This window comes from Anoplophora glabripennis, unplaced genomic scaffold (genome assembly GCF_000390285.2).
Source record: "Anoplophora glabripennis isolate ALB-LARVAE unplaced genomic scaffold, Agla_2.0 scaffold28, whole genome shotgun sequence".
NCBI lineage: Eukaryota > Metazoa > Arthropoda > Insecta > Coleoptera > Cerambycidae > Anoplophora > Anoplophora glabripennis.
The window spans coordinates 967,967-993,182 of NW_019416423.1; the positions used below are offsets into that span (position 1 = coordinate 967,967).

Below are 25,216 nucleotides of genomic sequence, written 5' to 3' on the forward strand. Positions count from 1 at the left end.
TCGACGTAACGCCCCGTAGATCTTATTATAGAAAACTTCTTATTTAGGTTACTTTTCTCTGTCTGCCTATTAGTAAATGAAAGGAGGACAATATACCTATGAGAATTATGAGATTGTATTTAAACTTCCTATTAATATGCGGTGTTTTTTGTCACATTGTTTATTTTTTTTGTTAATTCTCCCCTTTTTATTATTTTTTTAGGACTCTACTTACTCTATCTACTTCTTGGGTGAAATTTCTATTAGCTGTTTTACATTGACAATTTATTGGTCAATTAATTCATGAAGTTGCTTCATCAAGAAATTGGACAAGTGTAATGCACCAAATCTGCTATCAAATAACTTCATGAATTTATTCATCAAGATCTTGACGAATTAAAGCATGTTCTAATTTACATCAATTTCTTCGTGAAGTTCGGAAGTACCAACCCAACAGATTTCCAAACTCAGATCAGTAATGAAGTTATGTTATTGAAATATGTAAATAATTGTGTGGCGTCGTACTAGTTTTGCATTGTTTTTACTGATTGTTACTTACAAAAACTAATATTTATATATGTGTCAGATACGATACCGCTGTTGTATCAATACAATTATGAGTGGAAAGGTGTGACATTTTTGAAATATAATGCTTCTTTGATTCATTGGTAAAATTGATTCAGACGTCAAAAAACTTGACAAAGTCTGTAGCAGTGTAAAACCACACTGTTTACCAATAAATTCGTGAATTAATTCATCAAGAACTTCGTCAATTTATTGATGAATAAATTGTCAATGTAAAACAGCTATAAGGACGTCCATATTTATATCTGTCACAGTCAGGGGAAATTTGCTGTTATTTTCCTCTAATTTATTCATTGTTAATAAAAAATTTATAATAGTTTCTTACGTATTTGTTATATTTTTATTAAAATAATATTTCTGAGCTCTTTATAACATGAAATTATGTTTTGATATACCTGATATTAATTTATTGTTATTTTATTTCCTGTGGATTAAGAAAAATTAATTACTTTTTATTTTTGTAAATCATCGTTTTTTTTTAATTAATATATCTAACTGTTTCACTCTCTGAAAATATAGAGAATTTTTGTTCAATTAAAAAAAATATAGAAAAAATTATTTTGTAACAATAGAAATAATACAATTATTTTTAGGTTTCTTCTAAATAAGAAATGAGGCAGTTTGCTTTGATCATCTTACTGTGACCCATTCCTATATATATATTTTATCTATGCTGTGACCTAAGCTTCTGCTACGGATATTAAAGATGGTCAGCTAAGGCTTGCTTCTATTTTGACCCCAATTCCTGCCCTACATGTGCCGCCACTATTATCCGCGTTCGCGCACAACACTAAAAAGAAAAAGATGATAGCATACCTCGTGCTCGTGCAGAAAACAAGGAGAGATTAGGCTTCGTAGTTAACAACAGACCGTTTTTTCCGAGTCTCATTCGGAGTCGTTGGACGGAAGAAACAGTTTTGTTTTGCGTTTGCGGTGGTGTGTGGCGGTAGTTAGTTGTAATTTTTACTCTGCTACCATCTTTCTTTAGTTATTTGGGACTGGTATTAAAATATTTACCTGCTGCTGGATTAATATTATGGTTTGGTAGTTAGAAATCCCATACTTTTATATTACGTGAAACAACTATTTATATTCTATTAATTTTGGATTAAAATTGTGGTAAGTTTTTTTATTTAAATACCTATTAACTAACCATTTCATCACAGGTACCCACAGGTATCTTCTGTTCAGAATCTAACTGGTGTACCTATATAGGTAGTTGTATTTTATAATTTTTTGCTAATTAAAATGGAATATTTAATGCTAATTCCAATGTTTGAAACTTTAAATATTCATTCCTTCAGACACTGATTGTTAATTATAATAAAAATAAATCATTTTATTAACGGAATTTGTGAGAAATATTTTTGTAAACAGTAAATAACTGTAAATGCATGTCTGAAAAGCGAACCAATAGAAATAATTTAATAATACACACCTACTTCTGTTAATGTAAAAGATAAACAGTTTACGTATGTTGTTTATTTGTGATAATTTGTTATAGATGAATTGTTTATCAGTATTTTTTATTGTGACTACAGCGAGAGGCACATTAATAAAAATATTTTGACCTAAACTTGTAACAGACGGTCGTTAGATTTTAGTAGATATTAAAAATTATGATAATTACTAGTAACATTCATAGGAACACGGAAATAATTCCTTATTCTATATTAAGCAGGATAACCTTTGGCTAGAATTTGAAGTTTGGACTTTGGACTTCGCACTATACCTCTAAATTTCTCAGTCTATTTTCTCACCCACGTACCCCACATCTCACGTTATCAAGATTTTATCACATTTCAAATATGTTTGTACATAATAGTAGCAAAGCAAAAGTACTTATAATATTACTTATTTCTGTGTGCTAATTCTATATTGTTAGAAATACGGTTTAATTGGTTTAATGTTAGCCGTCTTTCGATAAGCTAAAACAGGTCTTTTGACGACATTAAAGTTGTTTGTTTGCATGGTGTACCCTCTTATTTGTAAATGAGTACCTATTTTTTATTTATTATCGTTGTTCTTTAAATACGTTTGACGCAATAAGGTGTTAATATTTGATATATTAACTTTTGATAATTTATGACAGTATATATAATTTGTATACCTATTAATTATTGCTTCGGGAAACAATTTTTATATAACGCTGTGTAGTCTTCTAGAACTGCTGATTGTTGCTACAAGTTTGCAAAATTTAATATATACTTGAATAAATTAATTTATAAGTTATTGTTTATATACGAACCTACTAAAATTGTTAAAATTCCAATGATTTCAAACACGAGTTTTTTTTATCTTCTTTGCGTTCAGAATAGTTAAAAAATAAAATTATTGTGACGTGCTTTACAATAATTTTTTAATTTTCTTGCTAAAATGTTACATTTTTCGAATTTATCCCAAAAGTGAAGCAAAAACATTTTCAGCTACTTGCATCGTTTTATATTTTAAGATGATTTTGTATTTCTAAAATTACGATCTCAATAATCAGTATTATATGACTAGGTACTTAACATAGCGTAGCAGCTCTTCTTTGATATAGACGTTATAAATCTACATGCTTGAAAAGTGCGTCTTTATGGAAAGTACATAAGAATACAACAGTTCTTCAGTGGCAATTTCTCTAGCTCTCCTAAATTTATTACAAAAATATTCCTTGGCATCTTTACCATTGTAGGTGTGTATCCTCCATAGTATTTATTATTAAACAGATGGGACTAATAATGACCATGTAGAAGCTATATTAATCAATTAAATGATATTATTATTGACCCTGCGTGGCACCCTTATCAAAAATGGTCCCACTGTAGTATTTTATTATCAAATAATACGACACACCTCCCAAAATGAGGATAACGGTGATTGACCCTCGTATGCGTAGTGATAAAAATTTAGATCAAGTAGGTACGCCAGATCAAGGGTCGTAAACCGATACCTATTATACTCCAGCTTTTCTAATCTATAACTAAAATAATTTTGTATGTTAATGAGATAATGAATTTTACCACTGAGTAAGAGTAAGATCAATAAGGAATGAAAATATCTATCACAGGAATACGTAGGTACAGTACAGGAAACGATATTTTCACAAACAGGATGTAAAATGGGAAACAAGAATAAGTATCACTTAATTGATGATGTAGGTGGCCAAAGGAGAAAGCAATTTTTTAAAATTAATATTACTAAGTGGATATCACGTGTCTTTTTGTATACATATTGTTAAAATCAGAACTATACTTAATTAATTGATTTGGTACGAATGACATAACGCATATTTCTTATGCTAGGGCATCATAATTATGAACAACATTTATTTATTTTATTTATAAATCCCTAAGGGAATTAGTTGCATAAAACTGAACGGATTTGGATTTTCAAACCGAACTCTTTCGGAAGTATCTTTTCAGATATATTTCTGGCTCAAATCTAATTTAATCAGACAGTGTAGTACTAATTATTTGACACCATTGCTTGTGCAGCAAGTTCGCCAAGATATGTGCAGTTCGTTGACTTCAGTAGTGCAAGTTTCTATAAATAATTTACTAATTTATACCTGAAAAATTCAGTACTGTTTTAATTAAATCTTCAAATCTTTTCGCTTTGAAAATTGCTCGAAGTTTTAAAATATGTGCTTCGTTATGAAAGTTTTTATTGTAAAAAGTTAATGGAATCGGAAGTTCATTACACCATTAAATATATTACTTATGCAGGATTTAAGCGTTTGAAGTTACTTAAGCATACGTTGACCTCTCATGGGTTTTGCCTTGAATTGGTATATTAGAATAAAAAAAATCAGTGATTTTCTAATCATTAGTACTTTTATTTATATGTACAAAGTGACACAAATTAATTGTAACTATTTACGTAGTAAACTATGTAGATAGAACATATTTGAAATTTCTTTTCAGTCTCAAAATTTATTTTCGATATGTTTAAATCTACTTTTTTGACTGGATTCATAGTTCATTGGAACGAAGTTCAAATTGTACGTATTGTTTTCGATTTCAGCATAGATTTGTCGAAAGGTACACATTTTTCAAATACTATTTTTAACAATTTCAAAGATCACATTTTTTCTGTGATATTTTTATTTTACTTCAAAAAACCTGTAAATTGGAAGGAGTTTTATGCTTAATTTTGTTTTAAGTTATATACGTTACTTATATTGTTAGTGTTATTGTTTGAAATTTCGGACTGGCAAATATTTTTGAAAACTCGAACAACTTATAATAATCATTCAAAAATATGCCTCTTATCATCGATCATCCAACAACTTGCTACACTGAGTGCTACACATTTCCATCAATCCACTTATTGCGATAAGTATCGCCTGCGAATAATAAAAATATTCTACTTGCTTTGTGTAACAACAGCGGCCATTCCAAGATCAAAAGGTTCAAGAACAACAAGACTATAACAAACTATGAGGTTATAAAGTACGAGTAGATAACTAACCTTCCATTTGGTTTAACGTAATTGCTAAACCTGTAAATAAATATAAAAAATATATATCACGCTTATGTATTTAATATTAATTGCAAACAACCCTGAGAAATAAATAGGTCAGTACAGTTACAAGAAGTAGGAATATTAAAAATTTGCAACACATACTTTGAACTTATGATACTGTGAGAAACAACTACTCTGCTGATTACAGCTAAAAGTCTGTTTTGTTTTTTATTGTGAAGGAATCATTTTTGGCGTTTAATAGTCTATATATTTAATGTTACAGATTTAATTACTCTTTTTATTAGTAAATATGATATGACTATGACTTTAGTTATATCAGTATGTATTAAACAATCAGTTAAATGTTTATGGTAATTTAATAAACATCCGCTTTGCTCCAATTTTGAACTTAAACATTTGATTACAATTTACGTAAAATCACGCAATCTAAAAAGATTTCATTTATTTTATATTTCCATCAGACTGATTGATTTAAAAAATTATATCTATCTACTCGTCTGGATAATGAAAACAATGTTCTTTATTTGAAAACGAACGGCTAATTTGTTATTAAATGTTATTTTTTATCAAGTGCCGGCGTTCAATGTAATATTACGAAGTAATTTTGTTTGCCGTTTTGCACAATCTTATAGTATAAATAGCCCCGGTATCGTACAGATAATCTTAGATCTATTTAAACTGATCATAGACGCAAAAAATAACTGATCCTAGTTTAAAGTCTAAAGTTTCGAAAATGCTGTTTGTTTGCTGTTTAAAGATAGCAATAAGCACAGTTGTGTGAAAGTTGACGCTTGTTTGTCAACTAGAAGTAAAAGATTCCTCGTTAGATTAAATACAGTTATATTTATTAGGGTATAAAACGTATTATTAAAATTATATTATTCTAGCAGCTTCATTGTATCACTTTTTAGGTTGGGTTAAAATAATTCAGTTTCGTTTTATTAAATGAAGCAGTCTTTTTGTTGAATATATTTGACAAGCACTTGTAAGACTTATTTGGTAAACCTAAAAACAAATTTCAAAAAACATATTTTTTTTAAGTTGGATGTGTTCATCAGTCCGTCCTGTATAAATCTATTGTATTAATTTTTGTCTCAACGGAAGCAAATAACAATTACCTACCTAGTGGTTCTGTTTGGAAAATTTTTTGTTTACCTATATGTAACAGAAATTTTTTAATGTTTAAATATATATAGGTATAATTTATTTTGGCTTATATTCTACGGAAATTTTCTAATGCCTAAGTATTATAGCGTAGGTGTGTTGATACAATAATCTTATCAGAGTTTCCTTGAAACTTGAAAACTATGCTGCTTTCACGAACTGTTTTTACTATATGTCTGCGTAAAATTATGATAATTTAATAAAAAAAAGTGTTGTCAAAGAGAGTAGTGAGGGGTTATTAATTAACTACCTACAAATGTGTACAAACTAATTAGTGAGAAAGAGAGCTAGGAAAGGTTGGAGCTCGGCTTTTAGCGTTTCACTTGTCAAAAAAATTAAGTTTTCAAAAGTTGATGATATTTATTATTTGCGTCTCTATTATAAAAGCAAAACAATTACAAATATGTATGTTACCTTTTGGTGAACATAACATATTGGAATTTTGTTGGAATTTGCTAACTGATTCATGTCTCCTGTATGCTAAAATGTCTGTTTCCTGTGCAGCTGTAAACTGTAAACGTATTGTGTTCGGGATATTCCAATAAACATTATTAAAATCGTAGTTTATGTTATCGCAAAATGTAACTATTAAGGCGGCAAAGATTTGTCAAACGGATGCCGTATCGTGTGGATGGTGCATGTCGATGCATTCGGAAGCACGTCTTCAGTTGCCAAATATTCGCCAAAGCTATACAAACGGCATCGGCATATCAGTATGTACGCAGCTGAAATCACATCGATAGGGTTGTTGGTAAGTATCGATCGATTAGAAATGAATATTTAAAGACATATGCGTCAACTATAATTTAAAATTATATTATTAATATTAATAAAATAGAGATGATTTTCGGAGAACGACGTTGCCTGGCGCGGCTCCTTGAGGTTCAGCGGCGTCACTCTCGTATTCTGCATCTGCAATCTGTTCTGGCAACTTTCAGGCGGTTAAATTGTATAGGTACTGTTGAACATTTTCATACCGAACTTTTAGCTTTCGTCTGGGAAAGTGTCTTTTCCCAAGTAGAAATTTAATATTTTTTTATTGCACTTTCTCTCAGGTCAGTATGCCATGCATAACGGTAACCATGTTGAATTATAGTATTCCTCAGAAGTTCCAATCGTAAGCAAAGTGCTAGAGCAAAATTAACTTTTCCTATTATAATTTCCCTGAATTCGGGTAGTCTGAGCAAGTCTAGTTTTTAAAATATGAAAGTTAAACAAAACAAATCTTTAAATATGGGGATAGGGAATATTCTACTTGCCCTGACTGCTGGATCGACGGAAGCGGCCCCGTTGGCCATCTCCCCCACCATACCTAGTTCCATATGATCTTTTTGGAGTTTTTTTTTTAGTTTCTATTGGACAGAACACCATTGAAAAATTTGCGAGAACGCTTGTTTCAGACGGTACAAAAAATAATACGGCAGACCACAGATGATATAATTCAGTTTGCGGAGTTCAACGACATGCTGAATAATGTTCAGCAGCATATGGCGACCTTCTTCAACAGTTGTTTTTGCATATTTGTGTAGTAGATTTGTAAAAATTTCGCAGTTTCAATTTTTTCCGTAAAATGATAAACTCTGCCCTATGTGGAAATATCGTAACATACTGTATACGCCCTGTTAAATACCTTTGGATATGTCCGCTTTAACCAGCATCCTCGAAAGTAACACAAAATTATTCTGACCGACTTTAGTTTTCTGTTACTATCCGAGCTCTCTAATTATTTATTATTTGAGAAATGATTCGTTTAATATAGTTCTTGAGTAAACAACTCTAATATAACCAATTATTTACATTTCTCGCAGAAGAAAAGAAGAAAAACTGAAAACGTAATCTGAAGGTACTGAAGTTGTATTATTTTTGTTTCAGCTAAACCAATATGGCGGAAGCCCATTCTGCTGTTGCCTTCTCATTCTCCATAACCCACGAGGGATGGGATGTCAATTTTGACAGGGAAGTTCTTCATCTAGTGTGGCAATCTGGCGTCAGGTCGTGGAAGAAGCGGGTAGCTAGGTTTCAAGTGAGTTTTTTTAGTACTTCCTGTTTTAAAAAATCGAAATGCTATTTAATTTCTGAAACGTAGGCAATGAAAAAAACTGCTGATTTCCGATTCTATTTTTACTGACGGTTAATTGTTAATAAATTTTGTGTAATATTTGCAAATATATATAAAAAAAAATAATTAAAACGTTGCTAATCGAGGCCATCGTTTTGTCTAAACGATTTAAGAGTATTTTCACGGTCAGAAAGGTCCAAGGATATTCACTTTGTGTTCTGATGCGTAAAATTTAGGTTTGCATGTCCTTGATATTCGAAACCAACATGTTTCCACCATACTACAAAACCCTTCGAATTGGACTGCACAATAGTGCACTCAAGCGGTTAATACTAGAGTGGGATGTATCAGTAATAAAAGAACGTATAAAATTATTATATTTGTTGATAGATCAAAAGGTGAATTTTTTATTTACATTAGTTGAGATAATATTCGACGTTTATTTATAGGTATTGTATGGCAACTATGCCTACAATTTTTTTTTCTCTCTGTTAATAGTACATTGTAACTGCAATTATTGTGAATTTTCTAAAAATGTATAGAATATGAAACGGTAGTTGTCAATTGCAACCAGTGCAACTGACCTTTCAAGCATTCCAGGGTGGATTTTTTTAATGTATAAATTAGCTTAACGGAACTTTCTAAAAGTGCTGTAAATAAATATATGTAAAGTGTGTTCATCATAGTGGAAAAGTTGATTCAAGTAATTGAAAAATTGAGTGAAATTAGAAGCCAGTACGCTTGGCATAGACATTGCAATTATTTCCCTTATCTTCCAGAGCTCCTGTCTTTATACTGATACGAAAATGTATACAGTAGGGACTTTAATTCAAATGAAGCACTTGTGCATGGTGTTACAAAGAAAACTGATCGTTAATCTTTGACAATCAATTAAATATATTCATTTATCGATGAAGTCATAAACGAAATCAAGACATTCCAGAAAATTATTAAGTATATTTAAACGTTCTTTGAAATTGGTGTGCATTCTACGAATTTTGAAAATTTCTCAAATTTATACGAACTTTGTATGAAATAACGTAAACATTAGAAAAATTTGAATGAGTTTTATGAGAATTGTTTATTTAACTTAAAAATATTTGTGAAACTGTTAGTGCTACAGCTACAGTCAAATGAAGCTTTTTGATAGTCATAGTACAGGTAGTACTACAGCGGATATATTATAAAATTATTATTTTAAATGATTATCAGAAAATAAAAATGTATACCTACTTACTGTTTCGCCCTTTCATTAGTACCTACTTCAACATTTTAAATAATATTTTTCAGATATTAATAATATACACTATTAATAAAAGTCATAAAATGCTTTTGTATACATGTAATGTACTTGGTTTAGATTATAGATTATATTTTAAAATCAATTTATTTTCTAAATTATGAGCAGAGATTATTCTCCTTCAGAATATTTGGCAGCTGCTCGCAATATACTATTTAAACTAAAGCTCTTAATATTTAATTAAATTTATTTAAATTCCAAAATCTAAAGACTTGTGCCGAGTTTCATTTGTATCATATTATACGTTTTAGTCATGTTAAACACGTTTTTTGACGTAGTGTTCCCATATCACTACCAAAAACTAAGCGTTGTCGGGTCCCATAAGCTTCTTGCTTCAAATGACATTTAATATTCAGTGAGATGCAAAAGTATAATTTCCTTAATCGACAACTAACAGCGGTTAAAAAAAAAGCAATAGATATTGAAAATTACTTTTAAATGGACTTTCGCTATCAAAAATTAATTTCTGAAATATCCTGAAAAAATTTACAGCCTGGCAACACTGTATCATTTCGTACTCTGACGTCATTGCAAAGTTGTAGTAAATGGACTATACATATACACCGCAACAGTCTTAATATAATATCAAGTAAATACAAATATCCTAACGTTTGCAGTAGTTCACCTTAGCTTTATAGTTTTTGCTGCGTGATTTTATGGTGTTATATAAAGTTGACACTGGTTAGAATAGGTCATGCATGATGAGGTTCACTAGTTTGAACTGAAATTGAGTAGCCGATTAAAATTAAACGATTACTAATCATAGAATTAAATTTTAACGTAAAACGTATGGTTGAAAGAATGTTAATTTAATTTTAAATAACCAAATAATCGTAAAAATGAAAAAAAAATTGTAAAATCAAATTATCTCTCACTTGGCACACCTATATTTTATTTTTTTACATAATACTTATTCGGAGAGAACGACAAGTTGCAAAAATATGGTGCAAATTTAAATTGTTAAATTTTAATTGACATTTCCATATTTTTTAATAAAATCATTTTAATGAAAATTATGAGGTATTGAAAGAAAGATATAAAATATGCATTTAAGTAATATGCATATCAGTTCTACTTGTCTATGAGTTCTACTTACCTTTGCCCCTACAATCTAGTACAGCTTACACATACCATACCTACCTAATATTTATGATTATAATAATTGTAACGAAATATAGGAATATTCTAGCAAAAGTATTTGCTTCTTTTTATTTATTATACTTTGCTAATACCTATGAGTTTTTAAAAAGCATGTAATGTTAACTCTACTGTATTTTTATATTGATAAAAATTAAAAAATCATAGCGAATTCATCTTAAATAACAGTCTAAGATTAATTCAAAACCGCGCTAAATTAAAAAGAGAATACGTTCAGAGGAAAAAGGATGACATTTTCGCTTGGATTTTAACAAAAATAAATTCCCAACATGGGACGGGTGTGGATCGAAGTTTCTTTAATATTATTTAAAAAATAGTGGACCCGCAAAGACAATACACAATACACAAATGATTCAGGGCAAGTAGGTGATACCTCTGTCCACTGCGCATCCATATTTCATGACCTGTACATTAATTTAGATTAAGAATGCCTTTAAATTAATTATAGCAAACAAATGTTAGCGACCAAGTACTTATATCTAATTTTTTCAAAGAATAGAGAAAAAAAAACAGATTAGTTTCCAATAACATGAATAAATAGATAATTACACATGTTCATACCAGTGTTCTTCTTATAATGTAACATTAAAATAATTGTTTAATTACTTGTATGTTGTATGTAATAATTTTGAACTCTGATTACCTAGACTGCTTACCATTCTCTATTATTCAAATGTTCATACGTTAATGAATATTTTCCATCATTAATGATTGACCTTTTGGAACAATTAATTATTCGAATAACTAGTTTGAATATGAATAACTAGTCCATAATTATTACAGAATTCATTACATATTTACTTTGTAGAGGTTGTCCTATTTTTACCCTTTAGGACGAATAACCTTTTCATCGAGGCCTAGGAACATGTTTACTCGACTATAAGCTATAATAATTGAAGAAATAGTATTCAATTCAGTAAGCTCTACCAAGCAGCTAATGTTAATGTATGAAGTATTGTTAATTCAATCATTGCTGGGTAAACTTCCATGTGTAAAGGAATTACAGTAAAGTCTGCAGTTCAAGTTACAAGCTATTGATTATATCCAAAAAAAACAGGGTTAAAATGAACTATGACGTTCAAGCAATTTTATTGCATGAATCGTTCAAAGGATCATTTTAGATGAAAAAAACGCGGAGTGCTATTAAATTAGAGGGTGGAAATTGGAGATGGGGTGAAAATGCACCCCTTTTAGTTTTTTAATTCTATCTCGAAAACGAAGCAAAATTTCGCTATAGTTCATAAGAAAAATTAGTTAGATAATTGAATTTTCCATCAAAGTGGTTTATTTAAAAAATTTAAAAGGACAATTTTATGCAAAAAATCGTTAATAAACAATTTGAATGGATTTTTTTTTTAATTTTTTACTCTTAATTTTTTATTTTTAGTAAAAGTAGGCAAAGAAAATTGCTGTACAAAAAAACTAGATGAGATTCCCTTCAAAATGATGCAGTTTCAAAAGTTTTTGGACTAATATTGACTGTTATAACCGGTCAAACTTAAATATTTTTTAGATTTTCGTCGTTTTTAACATAGTAATGATTATAATTATTATTTTTACAAACAAGTAACGGTAAAAGTCGACCTTGTAGACTTGTAACGAAACAGAATTGAAATACATTTGAAATTAAATAATTTTACAAATCTAAATGTTTTTAAATTCTAAACAATATTTGAGTATAATTAATAAGTAACTTTTAAATTAAATCATTTATATATATTTATTATAAATTTCCTTATTTGAGATAGTAAAAAAGAAATATATTATGATAAACTGTAATTTCATTTGAAAAATCTCTCATAGTTTCATACAGCTGTGGAAAATCTTTATTTATTATTAACAAATAAAACTATTGAAATAGTTTTTTATTAAGTAATTCGTTGTAAAGCAATTTTCTTTGCCTACTTCTACTAAAAAGAAAAATTAGAGTAAAAAAAAATTAAAAAAATCTAATTTTTTCTTTTTTTTTAATTGTTTATTAAGGATTTTTTGCATGCAATTTTGCTTTTAAAATTTTGAAATGAGCCCTTTCGATAGGAAATTCAATTCTCTACAAAATGTTTCCTATGAACTATACCGAAATTTTACTTCGTTTTCGTGCTATATTTAAAAAACTGCAAAAGTACATTTTCACCCCTATCTTCAATTTCAACCCTATAATTTAATAGCACCCCGCGGTTTTTTCATTTTTAATGACCATTCGAACAAGCCATGTCATGAAAATCCTTGAACGTCTTATTCCCTCATCGAAAAAGTCCAAAAAAATTTGTTCTGTTATCATATATAAGACTTAATTAGTCTAGTTGTCATTATAGCTTTTAGTTTTGAGAGAATGAACTTCTATGTATTTCTCTAATTATTGCTTCGCTTTTAATGACGTCATAATTTGTCTGCTGGAAAAAACATAATTAATATTATGGATACCGGCGATATATAAATAATGTCATTAATGCAATTATTAGAGATTCATAATTGTATACGTCCATAAATAATGTGTCCGGAATTTTGCTGCATCATTTTCATTTAGTTTAAGTACCCGTGTCATGTATAGAATTCAATATCTACATTTCGTGTAACCGGATTTAAAAATTACTATCTTATCTACTTAAAAATGATAAAAAGTGAATAAAAAACTTTCACAGCCTGAGCGTACTGGTTACTAAGCGAAATATTTTTGTTTGTTGAAAATAATTTATAATTAGATTATTTACAATTACTTTTTGGACTTCGCTTAGGCTGCAAATATTCAGTTAATGTTTTTGTTTGTTTCGAACTGTTTTATGTGGTATTTCCCATGTGAGGCAATCGCCTGCTCCTTTGTTTCATCGATATTGTGGAATAAAGCGAACTAAATCATCGAATCGCTATTGAAATATAATGCCGTTAACCATGAAACTGTATAAATTGCAGTTTTATGTTTAGTAGGTATGTACATTCAAAATTAATCTAGAAATGAATTTTATCTTACAGACAATTAACAGAGATAAGTGGTAGTTAAATACATTTCAATGTGTTTACTTTTTCTATACCTACTAGGTAATCTGTATGGAGGATCAACTAAAGCAGGTGCAAATTTAATGCAATTTTGTGTTTCTGAACTCTGTTACTATATCGGCCAGATATAGATTCAAACTTGAGTGCGATTGTGTAATATTTTTAAAATTAACATCTTTATTTTGAAATAGGAGGGAAAAATAATTATTTGAAAACATTTAAAATCTCTCGCATTGATTTTTATTGAACTATGATAGTGACACTCAAACACCGTTGTGAAAAAAAAAAAACTGAAATAATAAAGTATCGCACTATAATTATTAGCAGTACGTGTATGAAACAGATTAAAGTTTAATAGCTATACAAACTACTTTTTTAATCGCTCTAATTAGAAGTTGTTTGAACTGGGTTTGCCTCAAATGGCAGAACTAGAATTTTATCATAATTTATTATATTAGTGTTGCCTCAAACCCATATGTTGATAAATAACGTTTGGAGAAGTCGAACAACATTAATCAGGAAAAATATTTAAGTGCTAGTTAAATTTTTAATGAATGCATATAAATTTAATCTACGAAAAGGATATTAATAGTAACATTAAATATTTTCAATTGTTTTTGAGATGTACACTTACCAGGAATGATTTTATTATTCAGCTGCTTAATTTATAAACAATTAATGAACAAATTAGTGTAATTTTTTTCCTCGCGAACTTGACTTTCTTATATATGTACATATGTATTAGAATTACAACTTTCTCAACAATAATTGCGTACGCTATATAAATCTAACTGCTTTCCAAATTGGTTTCAATGACAGTAACACCAGCTTCCATTGTTTAAGTTGTTTCTAAATTTGGTCAAAACAAACCTCGTCTGGAAAACGTCAGACGCATTTATCAGCTGTTGTTTAAACGATTTTTTTATCGGAACAATTTATGTGTAAACAAACACTAATCTTGTAGTTACAAATATTTTTCACACATTTAATTCTGATCTTAATTAATATTTAATAATACTTTAAAAATTCAAAAAATAGAAGTCACCATATTAATGACATTCTAAAAAAATTCAATTACGGTTCCCTATGTGGAAATTAGTCTTCTTAACATTACTCTGAGAAATGTAAATATTGTCATTCATTTCAACAAGTGATTTACTTGATAGTGTGTAGGTTTTCACAGTCACACATTTAGTTCTTCCGATTGTAACCAAGATCATGTAATTTTCCTTGACGTTTCGCTGTCTTTCCCACTACCTTCCTCAGACACAATCGAAGCCGATAATTATACGGGTCTAAACCGTTGCTTTATTTGTTTTAATTATTCACTTTCACATGTCTAATACAGTCAAAAACATCGGCTTTAAATTAAAAAAAAAATAAATCCCCATTTTGTAATAGTTTTTTAATATTGCAGAGTGGCACCTAAGTACTCAAAAGAGAAATCGAGAAATGTCAATAAATATTTTCTGGTATTATGTCCGTAATTTTTGCAAACACGGTTTAATGAAATTATTTAGGAATCGTATTTTCTAGTTATAGCACAGAATAACAACCTAAGGTAATATCGTTACCGAGTACAATATATACCCAACATTGATATATTACCGTGATAGCTTTATCATGTTTGTATACATATTTTTTTTGTTACAGAATAGTGTACACAATGGCGTGTACCCGGGGCATTATAGATATTTATGTGTGTTAATAGGATTAGTGACTGCTGTCCACTTGAATGGATACTCAGTGCCTCTGAATATGACTAGTGGAATTATTAGAACATTGCCAGGGTAAGTGTCTTCCGATTAAATCAGTAAAGAGGTGGGTAATATAATTTCAGTCTCTACCAGCGTTGTTATTAAACATTTTTAAATAGCACCAACACTACCAACATACAAAAAAGTAATAGAAGTGAACATTACGAGAAAATGATTACTCTTAGAAGTTTCTCGGGTATTTGACTCTTCTAAATATGAATATGAATTTAACCAATAGCCGTTTTCTTTCACTCTCAGCTTCGAATCATGATCACGAATCAGGATCAGACAAACACGTACTAGAAAAATAGTAAGTGTCTTCTTACAAAAAAATGAAACCACTACAATTTTAAGGTTATATTAAATATGTGATCGTGATCAAAAGTTCGAATCACAGAAAAAGTTTGATTCATAGGGGAAAGGGGATTGCCGATCCTGATCATATAATTTGACAAGATGCGGAAACTAGAAAACAACTACGAACATGATTTTGGGATCATAACGCGTTTAGATCCAAAAACGGCAACCGAAAGAAAGCACTGAAAGCAGCTATTGAGTTTATTAAAATTCAATTTCTCTTGTGATATAATATTGTTGTTATGTGCCAAATAAACACTTTGTTTACAGCGACGTGATCTTGAACTTTTGAATGACTCGAATTCTGTTTATAATCTAAGGAACTTTAACAATAATAATAACGTGCGCGTAATTTATACCACACCAGAAATATTTCGCTTTTCTGTTATCTTTTTTTGATGTCCTTATTTCTTAATAACTTTAATATTTGTGAGATGCAAAGCAAATTACACCTTTAATGGAACTGTCACGTGAAAAGGAGGATAGCGTCTGATTGATATAGGATGATATAATGAATTTAATTAAATAAAATGAAAATGATTGTGTTTTAAAATATTTTATTTGTCCACCCAAGGAGGTATAGGAGTTAAATAGAAAACAACATATAAAAAATTGTACTGTTTGAGTCTGGTGTTATATTAGCTAATTTAAAAAAAAATTGGTGCATCTTTAGCCGCCACTTTCCAGTTTCATGTACTTTACATATTTCATTGTTGATTTAATAAATATTTTGAGAAAACCCCATAAAGGAAATCAACTATTTTAGCATATCCTTTATGTTGCAAGTTTTTTTAATTTAATTTTGTATTTTTTTTTAGAAATACTTTGCCGTGGCAACTAGCAGCATGTTTTTTAACATCTTTAATATACTGGTTAACTGCAATATACATACTCCGGTATATACTGAAGCTTCTTTTTATATACAAAGGTTGGATGTACGAGTCGAGAGCCAGAGGTGCTCAGATTTCAACGAAAACAAAACTCTGGTTGGTACTGGTAAAAGTTTTTAATGGATGGAACACTCCTAGGTTGTACAGCTACCAGGGATCCTTGCCTAGGCTACCGTTACCGACAGTGCATGAAACTATGACCAGGGTAAAAAAAAATATTTCACCTCGAGTAGTTTTGCAGCAATTAAGTTAAAAGTTAATTAGTTACTGTGCTGGGAATAATATATTCTAATTTTTGTTAATTATATTTTTAGTACTTAAGAAGTGTTAGACCTCTGTTGGACGATGAAAGGTACAAGAGAATGGAAAAGCTAGCTGCCGAATTTGAAAACGGCATTAGTAAAAAATTGCAGCGTTACCTAATCCTGAAGTCTTGGTGGTCTTCAAACTACGTTTCCGATTGGTGGGAAGAGTACGTTTACCTCCGTGGAAGATCGCCTCTCATGATTAACTCAAATTTCTACGGTATCGACGCACTTTTATTACACCCGACCCGTAATCAGGCAGCTAGGGCGGCGTCCACCATAAACTCTTTACTCGTGTTCAGGAGGCTGGTCGAGAGACAAGAATTGGAACCTATCCTAGTGCAAGGGTTGGTTCCGCTGTGTTCCTGGCAGTACGAAAGGATTTTTAACACCACCAGGATTCCTGGTACAGAAACAGATAAGATTTGTCACTTGGCGGACTCGAATCACATTGTCGTTTATCACAAAGGGAGATACTTCAAGGTCATTATTTACAAACGCAGGATTTTGAAGCCTGCAGAAATCCAAGTGTAAGCAGAAATTTTTAATCTTATTTTTTCAATATCGAGAGTATAAAAAATGTTATTGCAGTCAAATTCAACAAATTCTCGATGACACGTCAGAGCCACTGCCCGGTGAGGAGAAATTGGCTGCCCTTACGGCCGGCGAAAGGACACACTGGGCCAACATAAGGAAGATGTTATTCAACAAAGGAGTTAACAAAACTTCCTTGGATGCCGTGGAGAAAGCGGCATTTGTTGTTGCTCTGGACGATTTCCCGTATGAATATGACACGGTTGGTATATACATTTCTAATTGATTATAGGTTTCGTATCACACTACTAATTGGACTCAGAACGACTACAAATAAAATATTACGATTTAATCAAGGTTATCTAGGTCAAAGGTTGATATTAAGAGAGATACAGGGTGTTACAATCATTCCGATTTTGATTTTTTCCGAAGCTATAACAGTTCTTAGCATAATTATATGAAAATTGATAGATAACAGTTTTTTATTGGACGATGTGTTCCGTTTGATGTCTTGATCACTTTGTTTCTTAAATATTTGGATTTCTGCTACAGATTCGTGTTTTTTCGTCACTTTTTAAATAAAAAATGTATTCTGGTTTAATGCGACTGAACTTTTTCAAGATAATTGTAATAACTATTGTGGTAACTCTCATTGTGATATTAATTTAAATACAATGGGATGTTTGCGTAAAAAAAATTGTGTATAGTAAACAAAATTTATTAACTCTTCTCCATTGACTGAAATATTCTATTTCTCAATCACTGCTTATCTCTATTTCTTCGTTACTAAATAAAAGAAAAATGACAGTGATATGAGATTTTAGTTGAGCTTCCTATTAAAAGATGGCACAATAAAGACAGTCTTTAGTAGGATCGTATTCGATGCAAAGTAGAGCAAAAAATTGTCGGTCTCTTATCAAAGGAAAATCGAATGAGAATAAAGGAATTTTTGCAGGAACAGGGTGTCAGACGTGAACTGATCTCTTCATAAAGAAATTATTCAATTTCTAAACCCCTTAAAACAGTACTGCACTGGATCCCTTGACAGGCAATGATTTATTACTTTGCATCGAATATGACCCTACGTCACAGCTGTATCCCAAATTTGTTTCACATTCACATTTGAGGGTTGTTTTCGGTGTGCCACAAAATGAAACTCTCTCTCTCTCTACGGTAAATAAAAAGTATTTTTATTGAAAACAAAGCGAAGTAAAAGAAATGTTGTTGGGGCGAGCGTTCGTTGGAGAGTCTTGTGGAGTGGGTCGCAGGTATATGTATTCAGTCCCTTGCGCCAATCTGTCGTGGCCTTTTTCCGGGAACCATAGTGTGTTTATATCGCGTTACACAAGTCCAGGCTGGTGCTCTTGACTTAATACTTAAAATGGGGAAAATAAAAAATGTGGGTTAAAATTTTTACATTATTTTGTTTTATAATAGTATCTGAAACGGGGACGGATACCCCATTCGTTGCAGTAGTCTAAAACATATTTTCAATTGTCACAATCAGATATGTATTTAGTAGTCAAAAACAGAACTTGAGGGCAGTATTACATATGGAATTTCTGTTGTATCTCATTAAATAAAACTATTTTAGCTAAGCAGTTTAGTTTGGCTCAAATTGAGACTAAAACTCTTAATATCAGCTTTTGGAATAAAGTAAGTTTGGTTAAATCGTAATATTGCGCCAACTTTACAGTTACTGTATAGAAATTGTTTTCTAATAACGATATTGTTTGTTTTTACAGAAAGACCCATCAAAATTAGATAAATATGGAAGAGCCTTACTACACGGCAAAGGATATGACAGGTGGTTTGACAAATCTTTTACGTTGTGCGTAGGAAGCAACGGACGTATTGGATTTAATGCCGAACATTCATGGTAAGTACCAAAACATATTATTATTTTTAAATTACAATTAATTCATCTTAATTAATTTTTTCAGCTTTGCAAACTGATATCTTCTCTTTAATAATAATTTTTTTTTAAGTATTCTGCTGAAGTTTTCAGAACCTCCGTTATAATTTTCATTTTTACTCGACTGTGGCAGGATACCCAACAAAACGACAAAATGTGATGATTAAATAATTTCAGACAGCATCTAATGTTTTATAGGGCAGACGCCGCAGTCATGGCTCACCTCTGGGAATGGGTAATGACGTCAGAGACGTGGGAAACTCGGTAATAAAAGTGATATATATTTTTTAAATTAATGCCTTGCAGTCTAGGTGACGGAGTCTCCTGGCGTCCTACTGCCTGCTGCTTCTCATTTTCTTCCTGTTTATTTGTTTTGTAAACGTAGGTGTAGGTTTCCTCAATATTTGTTTTATGTATTATTTTTTTTTTTCTCTAATTATCAGGGCGGATGCTCCAATTATTGTTCATTGCTGGGAGTACCTTATAACAGACGAATTAGAAAACCGGTAATTTTATCTAATTTTCCTTAATGACTAACACTTCGCCCCATCCTCTGCTAACCTTTGCATGTTGTTTTCTTTCTCTTTTCCATGTGAAAGGTAATGTGTCGCCACATGTAACTGATGAATGACTTGCTTTTGTTGTGTGTATAGTTTTACTTATGCCAACCAATAAAGAGAAAAAAGGGGCTGTTTTACGCTTTAATATTACAGCAAATTTTATGTGTATTTCCTTTTGAAAAATACCTACTAAATGAAAACCCAAGTGATTTTCCCTGCAAAGTCGTGAATATATTTTTTTAAACAATAAAAACTGCAAAAAGTGAATTTTTTTTGGTTTTTTTATATCGAAAAATAATGGTGGAATAGTTCCTCTTTCAAAAATTCATAACTCCGTCAAATTTGAAGCTGGAAAAACAATCGAAAGTACACTCGAGCCAGAGTCGGTTAGGTAGTGGGGGAAGCGTTGAGCGGAGGACTCTGGCTCGAGCGTACTTTCGATCTTTTCGGGCGATTTTCAAGGACATTTTTGGCATATTTCCCATCACCCAGGCAAAAATCCGAGATATACAAATTGGAGATTTTGTCGTCTACTTTCAGATGCCGTTTTCAGAATTTAAATTGGACCATTTTTGATAAATCGCCACGCTGTGCAAAAAAGGCCCTAATTTGTTTATAATACAATTGTGCAAAAACTATGCATGGGACAGAAACCATCTTGCGCACGAATAAACTACATATTATTATCTGTCATTTTCTGCAAGGTTGTTTTTCCAGCTTCGAATTTAACGGAGTTATGAATTTTTGAAAAAAGGTCTATTTTAGAGGTTTTTTCGGATTGTAAAAAATGAACCGATCGGGTCGCACAAAAAAACATTTTATAGGTTTTTTTTATTCTCTACAAAAATCCTATTGAGAGTAAGACGATTCCATCATTATTTTTCGAGATATTATAAAAAAAAACAAAAAAATGTCATTGTTTTGCAGTTTTTATTGTCTAAAAAAAAATGTTCACAACTTTGCTGGGGAAATCACTTAAGTTTTAATTTATTAAGTATTTTTCAAAAGGTAATACATGAAATTTGCTGTAATATTTAAGTGTGCCAAAAAATCTCTATTGGTTGGCCTATTATGAAGTATTACAATGAAAATCTATTTTTTTTTACCATACACACATGACGTCCAAAAACGAAACTATTTCTATGAAAACCATGCTGTGTTGTGTTTACTTTTGCAATTTCTGGATTTTATTAACAAAATTTCCTAAAACCATGTAAAATCACGATTTCATCTCTCATATCTTAGCTTTTTCTCAGATTTACTCTCTAAACAACTTAATCACATAAATTATTTATAATCACCGTAATAACTTAGTTCTAAAGGTTTGTTTTCCGTTCTTTTTGAAAATAAATCATTACTTAGCTTATTTAACGAGTACTGGTTCCTAAAACAAAGTCACTTTAGCGAACTTAGTTTACGTCAAGTGCAACGTGCGCACAAACTATTAGAAACCTTTGGAGATATGTTCATAAACGTATCTTTTAGATACGACGAAGACGGGAACACAATCGGCAAACCCGAAATCACGCCACCCACCCCGATCCGACTAAAGTGGGAACTGAAACACGAAGCTACCAGCGCTATCGACAGTGCCTTGAAAGTGGCGCAAAATCTCATAAGTGACATAGACCTGCGGATCCTGGAACACAACGACTATGGAAAGGGTTTCATGAAAACTTGCGGACTCAGCCCCGACGCGTTTATCCAGATGGCTCTGCAGTTGGCGTATTATCGAGACGCAGGGAAGTTTTGCCTAACCTACGAAGCCACCATGACCAGATTGTATAGGGAGGGTCGAACGGAAACTCTTCGACCCGTTACACTCGAATCGGCCGCCTGGGTTAAGGCAATGGAGGACGGTAAAACTCCCGTTGAGGAACAAGTGAGGTTGCTGAGAAGCGCTTGCCAAAGGCATCAGGTGGGTTTAATCCGCTACTCGTGCGCTGTTTGTCATAATATTTTTTTTCATCACATTTTTTTAGGCTGGTTATCAGGACGCCATGTGCGGAAAGGGCATAGACAGACACCTGTTCTGCCTTTACGTTGTTTCGAAGTATCTGGAAGCGGAGTCTCCCTTCCTCAAGGAAGTGCTTAGTGAACCCTGGAGGTTGTCCACGTCCCAGACGCCCCACGGTCAAACCAATCGTTTGGATCTGAAGAAGCACCCCAACTGCATATCGGCGGGCGGTGGATTTGGTCCTGTAGCCGACGACGGTTATGGTGTGTCGTATATCATCGCCGGAGAGGATTTACTGTTCTTCCACATCTCTAACAAAAAGAGCTGCCCAACAACAGTATGCACAATAAAAATATTACAATTAATTTGAGATATTAATGAAAATATTGAAACGTGCTGTATAATACCAGTTTTTGTTTCAGGACTGTCACCGGTTTGCCAGGAAAATAGAAGAGGCTTTATCAGACATTAAACAGATGTATTTAGAGTACAAATCGATGAATGGGGTGAAGTGAGTCCTCTTCCGTTTACTTTAACGTAGTCATTTAACTAAAACGTCTGGTTTGTCGGATGTTTACTTCTGTGGTTTGTGGTTTAATTGTTGGTGTATAGGATTAATTTAATGAAGTGTACATATCGAAATCTTTGTAAAATTCTTTGTAGGCTAAACAATTTCACGGAAAGCTGTAAATTTTGGAAATATTTAACATGCGATATTTTTATAAGGAATAACTTTGGACGATGTTGAGTTTTTAGCAAAAATTGTATATTTTATCACGTTTAAAATCTTATTGAGTGTATTCATCTTGTTTGTTATGCAAAAATCAATGCAATAACTTTAATTTTCTTGTTTTTTTTTAATGAATAACATTTTTTTTATTAAACGATAGTATTGAGTAGTCTTTCTTTCTGTAAATTTCCCTATAAATCACATTATTTATAATACTCTTCATTATACAGGGTGTTATTTTGTGAAAAAAAGTTCATATAAATGTAGGCCGAAATATGCTTCGTTTCCGAAATACAGTGTTTTTTTAGTTTTAATTTTTAATTTTTTTTTATTCAGAGTTTTAAAGATATTGGGTCGAAATTTGAAACAAGCTTTGGAGGGATCAATGGGCATTTTTGGGGTGATCCGAATATTTCTACTTGCACCAGTGGCGTTCGTGCGAGAATGCCACAACTTTTTTAAATAAAAATAAATGGTACGCCACTGACTTTTTCCCGTTTTAATATTTCTTTAGAAATCCGCTATCAATTCTGATTGAAATTGGTCTCTTCAATTTTTTTCGTAGGATGCACCGTTTTTGAGGAAAAAATAAAACATATTTTATTGTAGGTTTTGTTAATCTTTTATTTACGAGTTTCTTTTAGTAAAGCGTGGTCAAAGTAAAAATTCAACATTGAAAATAAAAAGTTGATATGGATGTGGGTACAAAATTCTTCGATTTCGAGATACAGGATACAGGATTCTCTGAAGTAATTAATAAAAATAAATAAAAAATTTAATTTTAAACACAAAATAACTTCGTCAAACATCCCCTAAAAATTTCGCATTTATTTTCAAACACCCTGTATATGAAACTTTCTCTGACCGTAATTTTTCAAGGGAGAGTTCTCTTTTAAAAATAAAATGAAAAGCTTCCGACAAGGGTTTTGATTTTGTTTCAGTTTTTTAAAAAATATTGAAAAGTATTTAAAACGGACCATATTTCAGCATTAAAAAGACATAAATTGTTTCACAGAAATACAGTCTTCATAAATGATTACAAGCCTTGTAACAATTTTGTTTGGGACAATGATTTTATTTCCTTCATGTTGGCAATGAAATTTGGGTAAAATTAAAAATTATTAAAATGGAAAGATCAGATTTACTTTAAAACACAACATTCTGTTTCACCGGCTGTGATTGGTGTAATTTTTCTATTCGCCCAATCAGCGATCATATTGTCTCAAGCGTAGACAACAGTTTGTCATTGTTCATTGTAAACGAATCATTAATATTGGTGACGCCAAGATTTAGGGAGTTTTTGATACCAGTACCAACCCTGCAATGTTGGTTGGCTAAGTTGGGCTGTCGCATGGCTTGTAAACATTTATGAACGCTCTATAAGCTGGCACTGAAATAATTCTATAAAAAAAATGTGTCGGCAATGATCTTTATTAATAGTAGTTTGAAAACTATTGATATTTACTTGCCCACAAATACAGAAAATGGTAAAAATGGCCACCATTACCAAATTTAGAAAAAAAATAAAGATTGAACACCCTATACCTCACAAATGAAGTAAGAACTGACTATAATAGGCAGTCTAATACCTGGATCTTGGACATTTTGAGGTTTCGAACTCTGGGATTAATTCTGAAAATACCGAACGTCCAAAAATAACATTAATTACGTCAAACCAAGCGGTAACAACTTCGAAACAGTTTAGGAAAGCATACAAACACTTTTCCACAGGCTAAGAGCATTCTTTAGACCAATCATAATCGGCTAGATCATGTCGTTTTGAAAATAGCATTGTTGCTACGATTTATCAGTTCATAGAGAGGAACTTTGATTTTAATGACTTGAAAAATGAGCTTAGAACATTTTGAGAAAAGTAAGTTTTATAATTTTACACGAGACGTATAGAGTGCTACATCTGTGACTGATCACTGCCATTCGATGCCTAGGCCTTCAATATGGTCACCGGTAAAGAGCAACCTACAATTTCGGAAGTATTACGAAAGTATGATCTTTCCCGCCGACTCGGTGAACTTATTTTTACTGATAATATTACGGGAAACAATTCTGAGAATTCTCCCAAGTAAATAAGTATAACAAGTTTTTGTCCGTTTTTTTATACCACCTTGTGTTATAAAATTGTATTTAATTTGTTTTTTGTATAAGTTTTGAATCACCCTGCGTAAACACATTCTGCTTATTATTCTTCTGATAATTCTATTTAGAGGGCACAATAAACGAGTTTTGCAAAATGACTCACTGATTATGACTCGGGGCAAATGAATGACTCAGTAGGTGAACCCGTTCTTCAGTTTTCCGAGATTCTGCTCATTTCAGTCAGAAGCAAGATCCAATTCTTTCGAATAAGTCATTTACGAAGGACACAGTTCTGTATTAGATATTGCTGGTATAAGTCGATGCTGATCGAGGCAGTATCCACCCGCAATAATAATTTTTTTAGTTAAATTTTCTGATCAGGACTCAGTCCTAGGATGAAAACTTTTA

General features: G+C 31.4%; 1 protein-coding gene across 2 annotated transcripts; it reads left to right on the forward strand.

Moving 5' to 3' along the window:
• The first annotated feature begins 1,419 nt into the window (after positions 1 to 1,419).
• Positions 1,420 to 22,883, forward strand: LOC108909887 (carnitine O-palmitoyltransferase 1, liver isoform). Of its 2 annotated transcripts, none has more exons than XM_018714347.1 (11): positions 1,420 to 1,683; positions 8,071 to 8,221; positions 15,363 to 15,499; positions 16,642 to 16,918; positions 17,028 to 17,548; positions 17,610 to 17,814; positions 19,298 to 19,431; positions 19,911 to 19,973; positions 21,513 to 21,945; positions 22,010 to 22,321; positions 22,407 to 22,883. In XM_018714347.1, exons 2-11 carry the CDS (start codon positions 8,081 to 8,083, stop codon positions 22,497 to 22,499), a joined length of 2,316 nt encoding a protein of 771 aa, XP_018569863.1. In that variant the 5' UTR covers positions 1,420 to 1,683; positions 8,071 to 8,080; the 3' UTR covers positions 22,500 to 22,883. The 2 variants fall into 2 exon arrangements, with proteins under 2 accessions (XP_018569863.1, XP_018569862.1); XM_018714346.1 differs by lacking the exon at positions 19,911 to 19,973 and adding an exon at positions 19,666 to 19,731 and having other exon boundaries at positions 1,421 to 1,683.
• The last annotated feature ends 2,333 nt before the right edge of the window (positions 22,884 to 25,216 follow it).

Coding starts and splice junctions, on each gene's coding strand:
- LOC108909887 (XM_018714346.1), top strand. CDS start 8,081: ATGGCGGAAGCCCATTCTGCTGTTGCCTTCTCATTCTCCATAACCCAC. Junction 19,732..21,512: donor TCAGAGACGTGGGAAACTCG/GTAATAAAAGTG, acceptor CGTATCTTTTAG/ATACGACGAAGACGGGAACA. Junction 21,946..22,009: donor GCGCTTGCCAAAGGCATCAG/GTGGGTTTAATC, acceptor ACATTTTTTTAG/GCTGGTTATCAGGACGCCAT.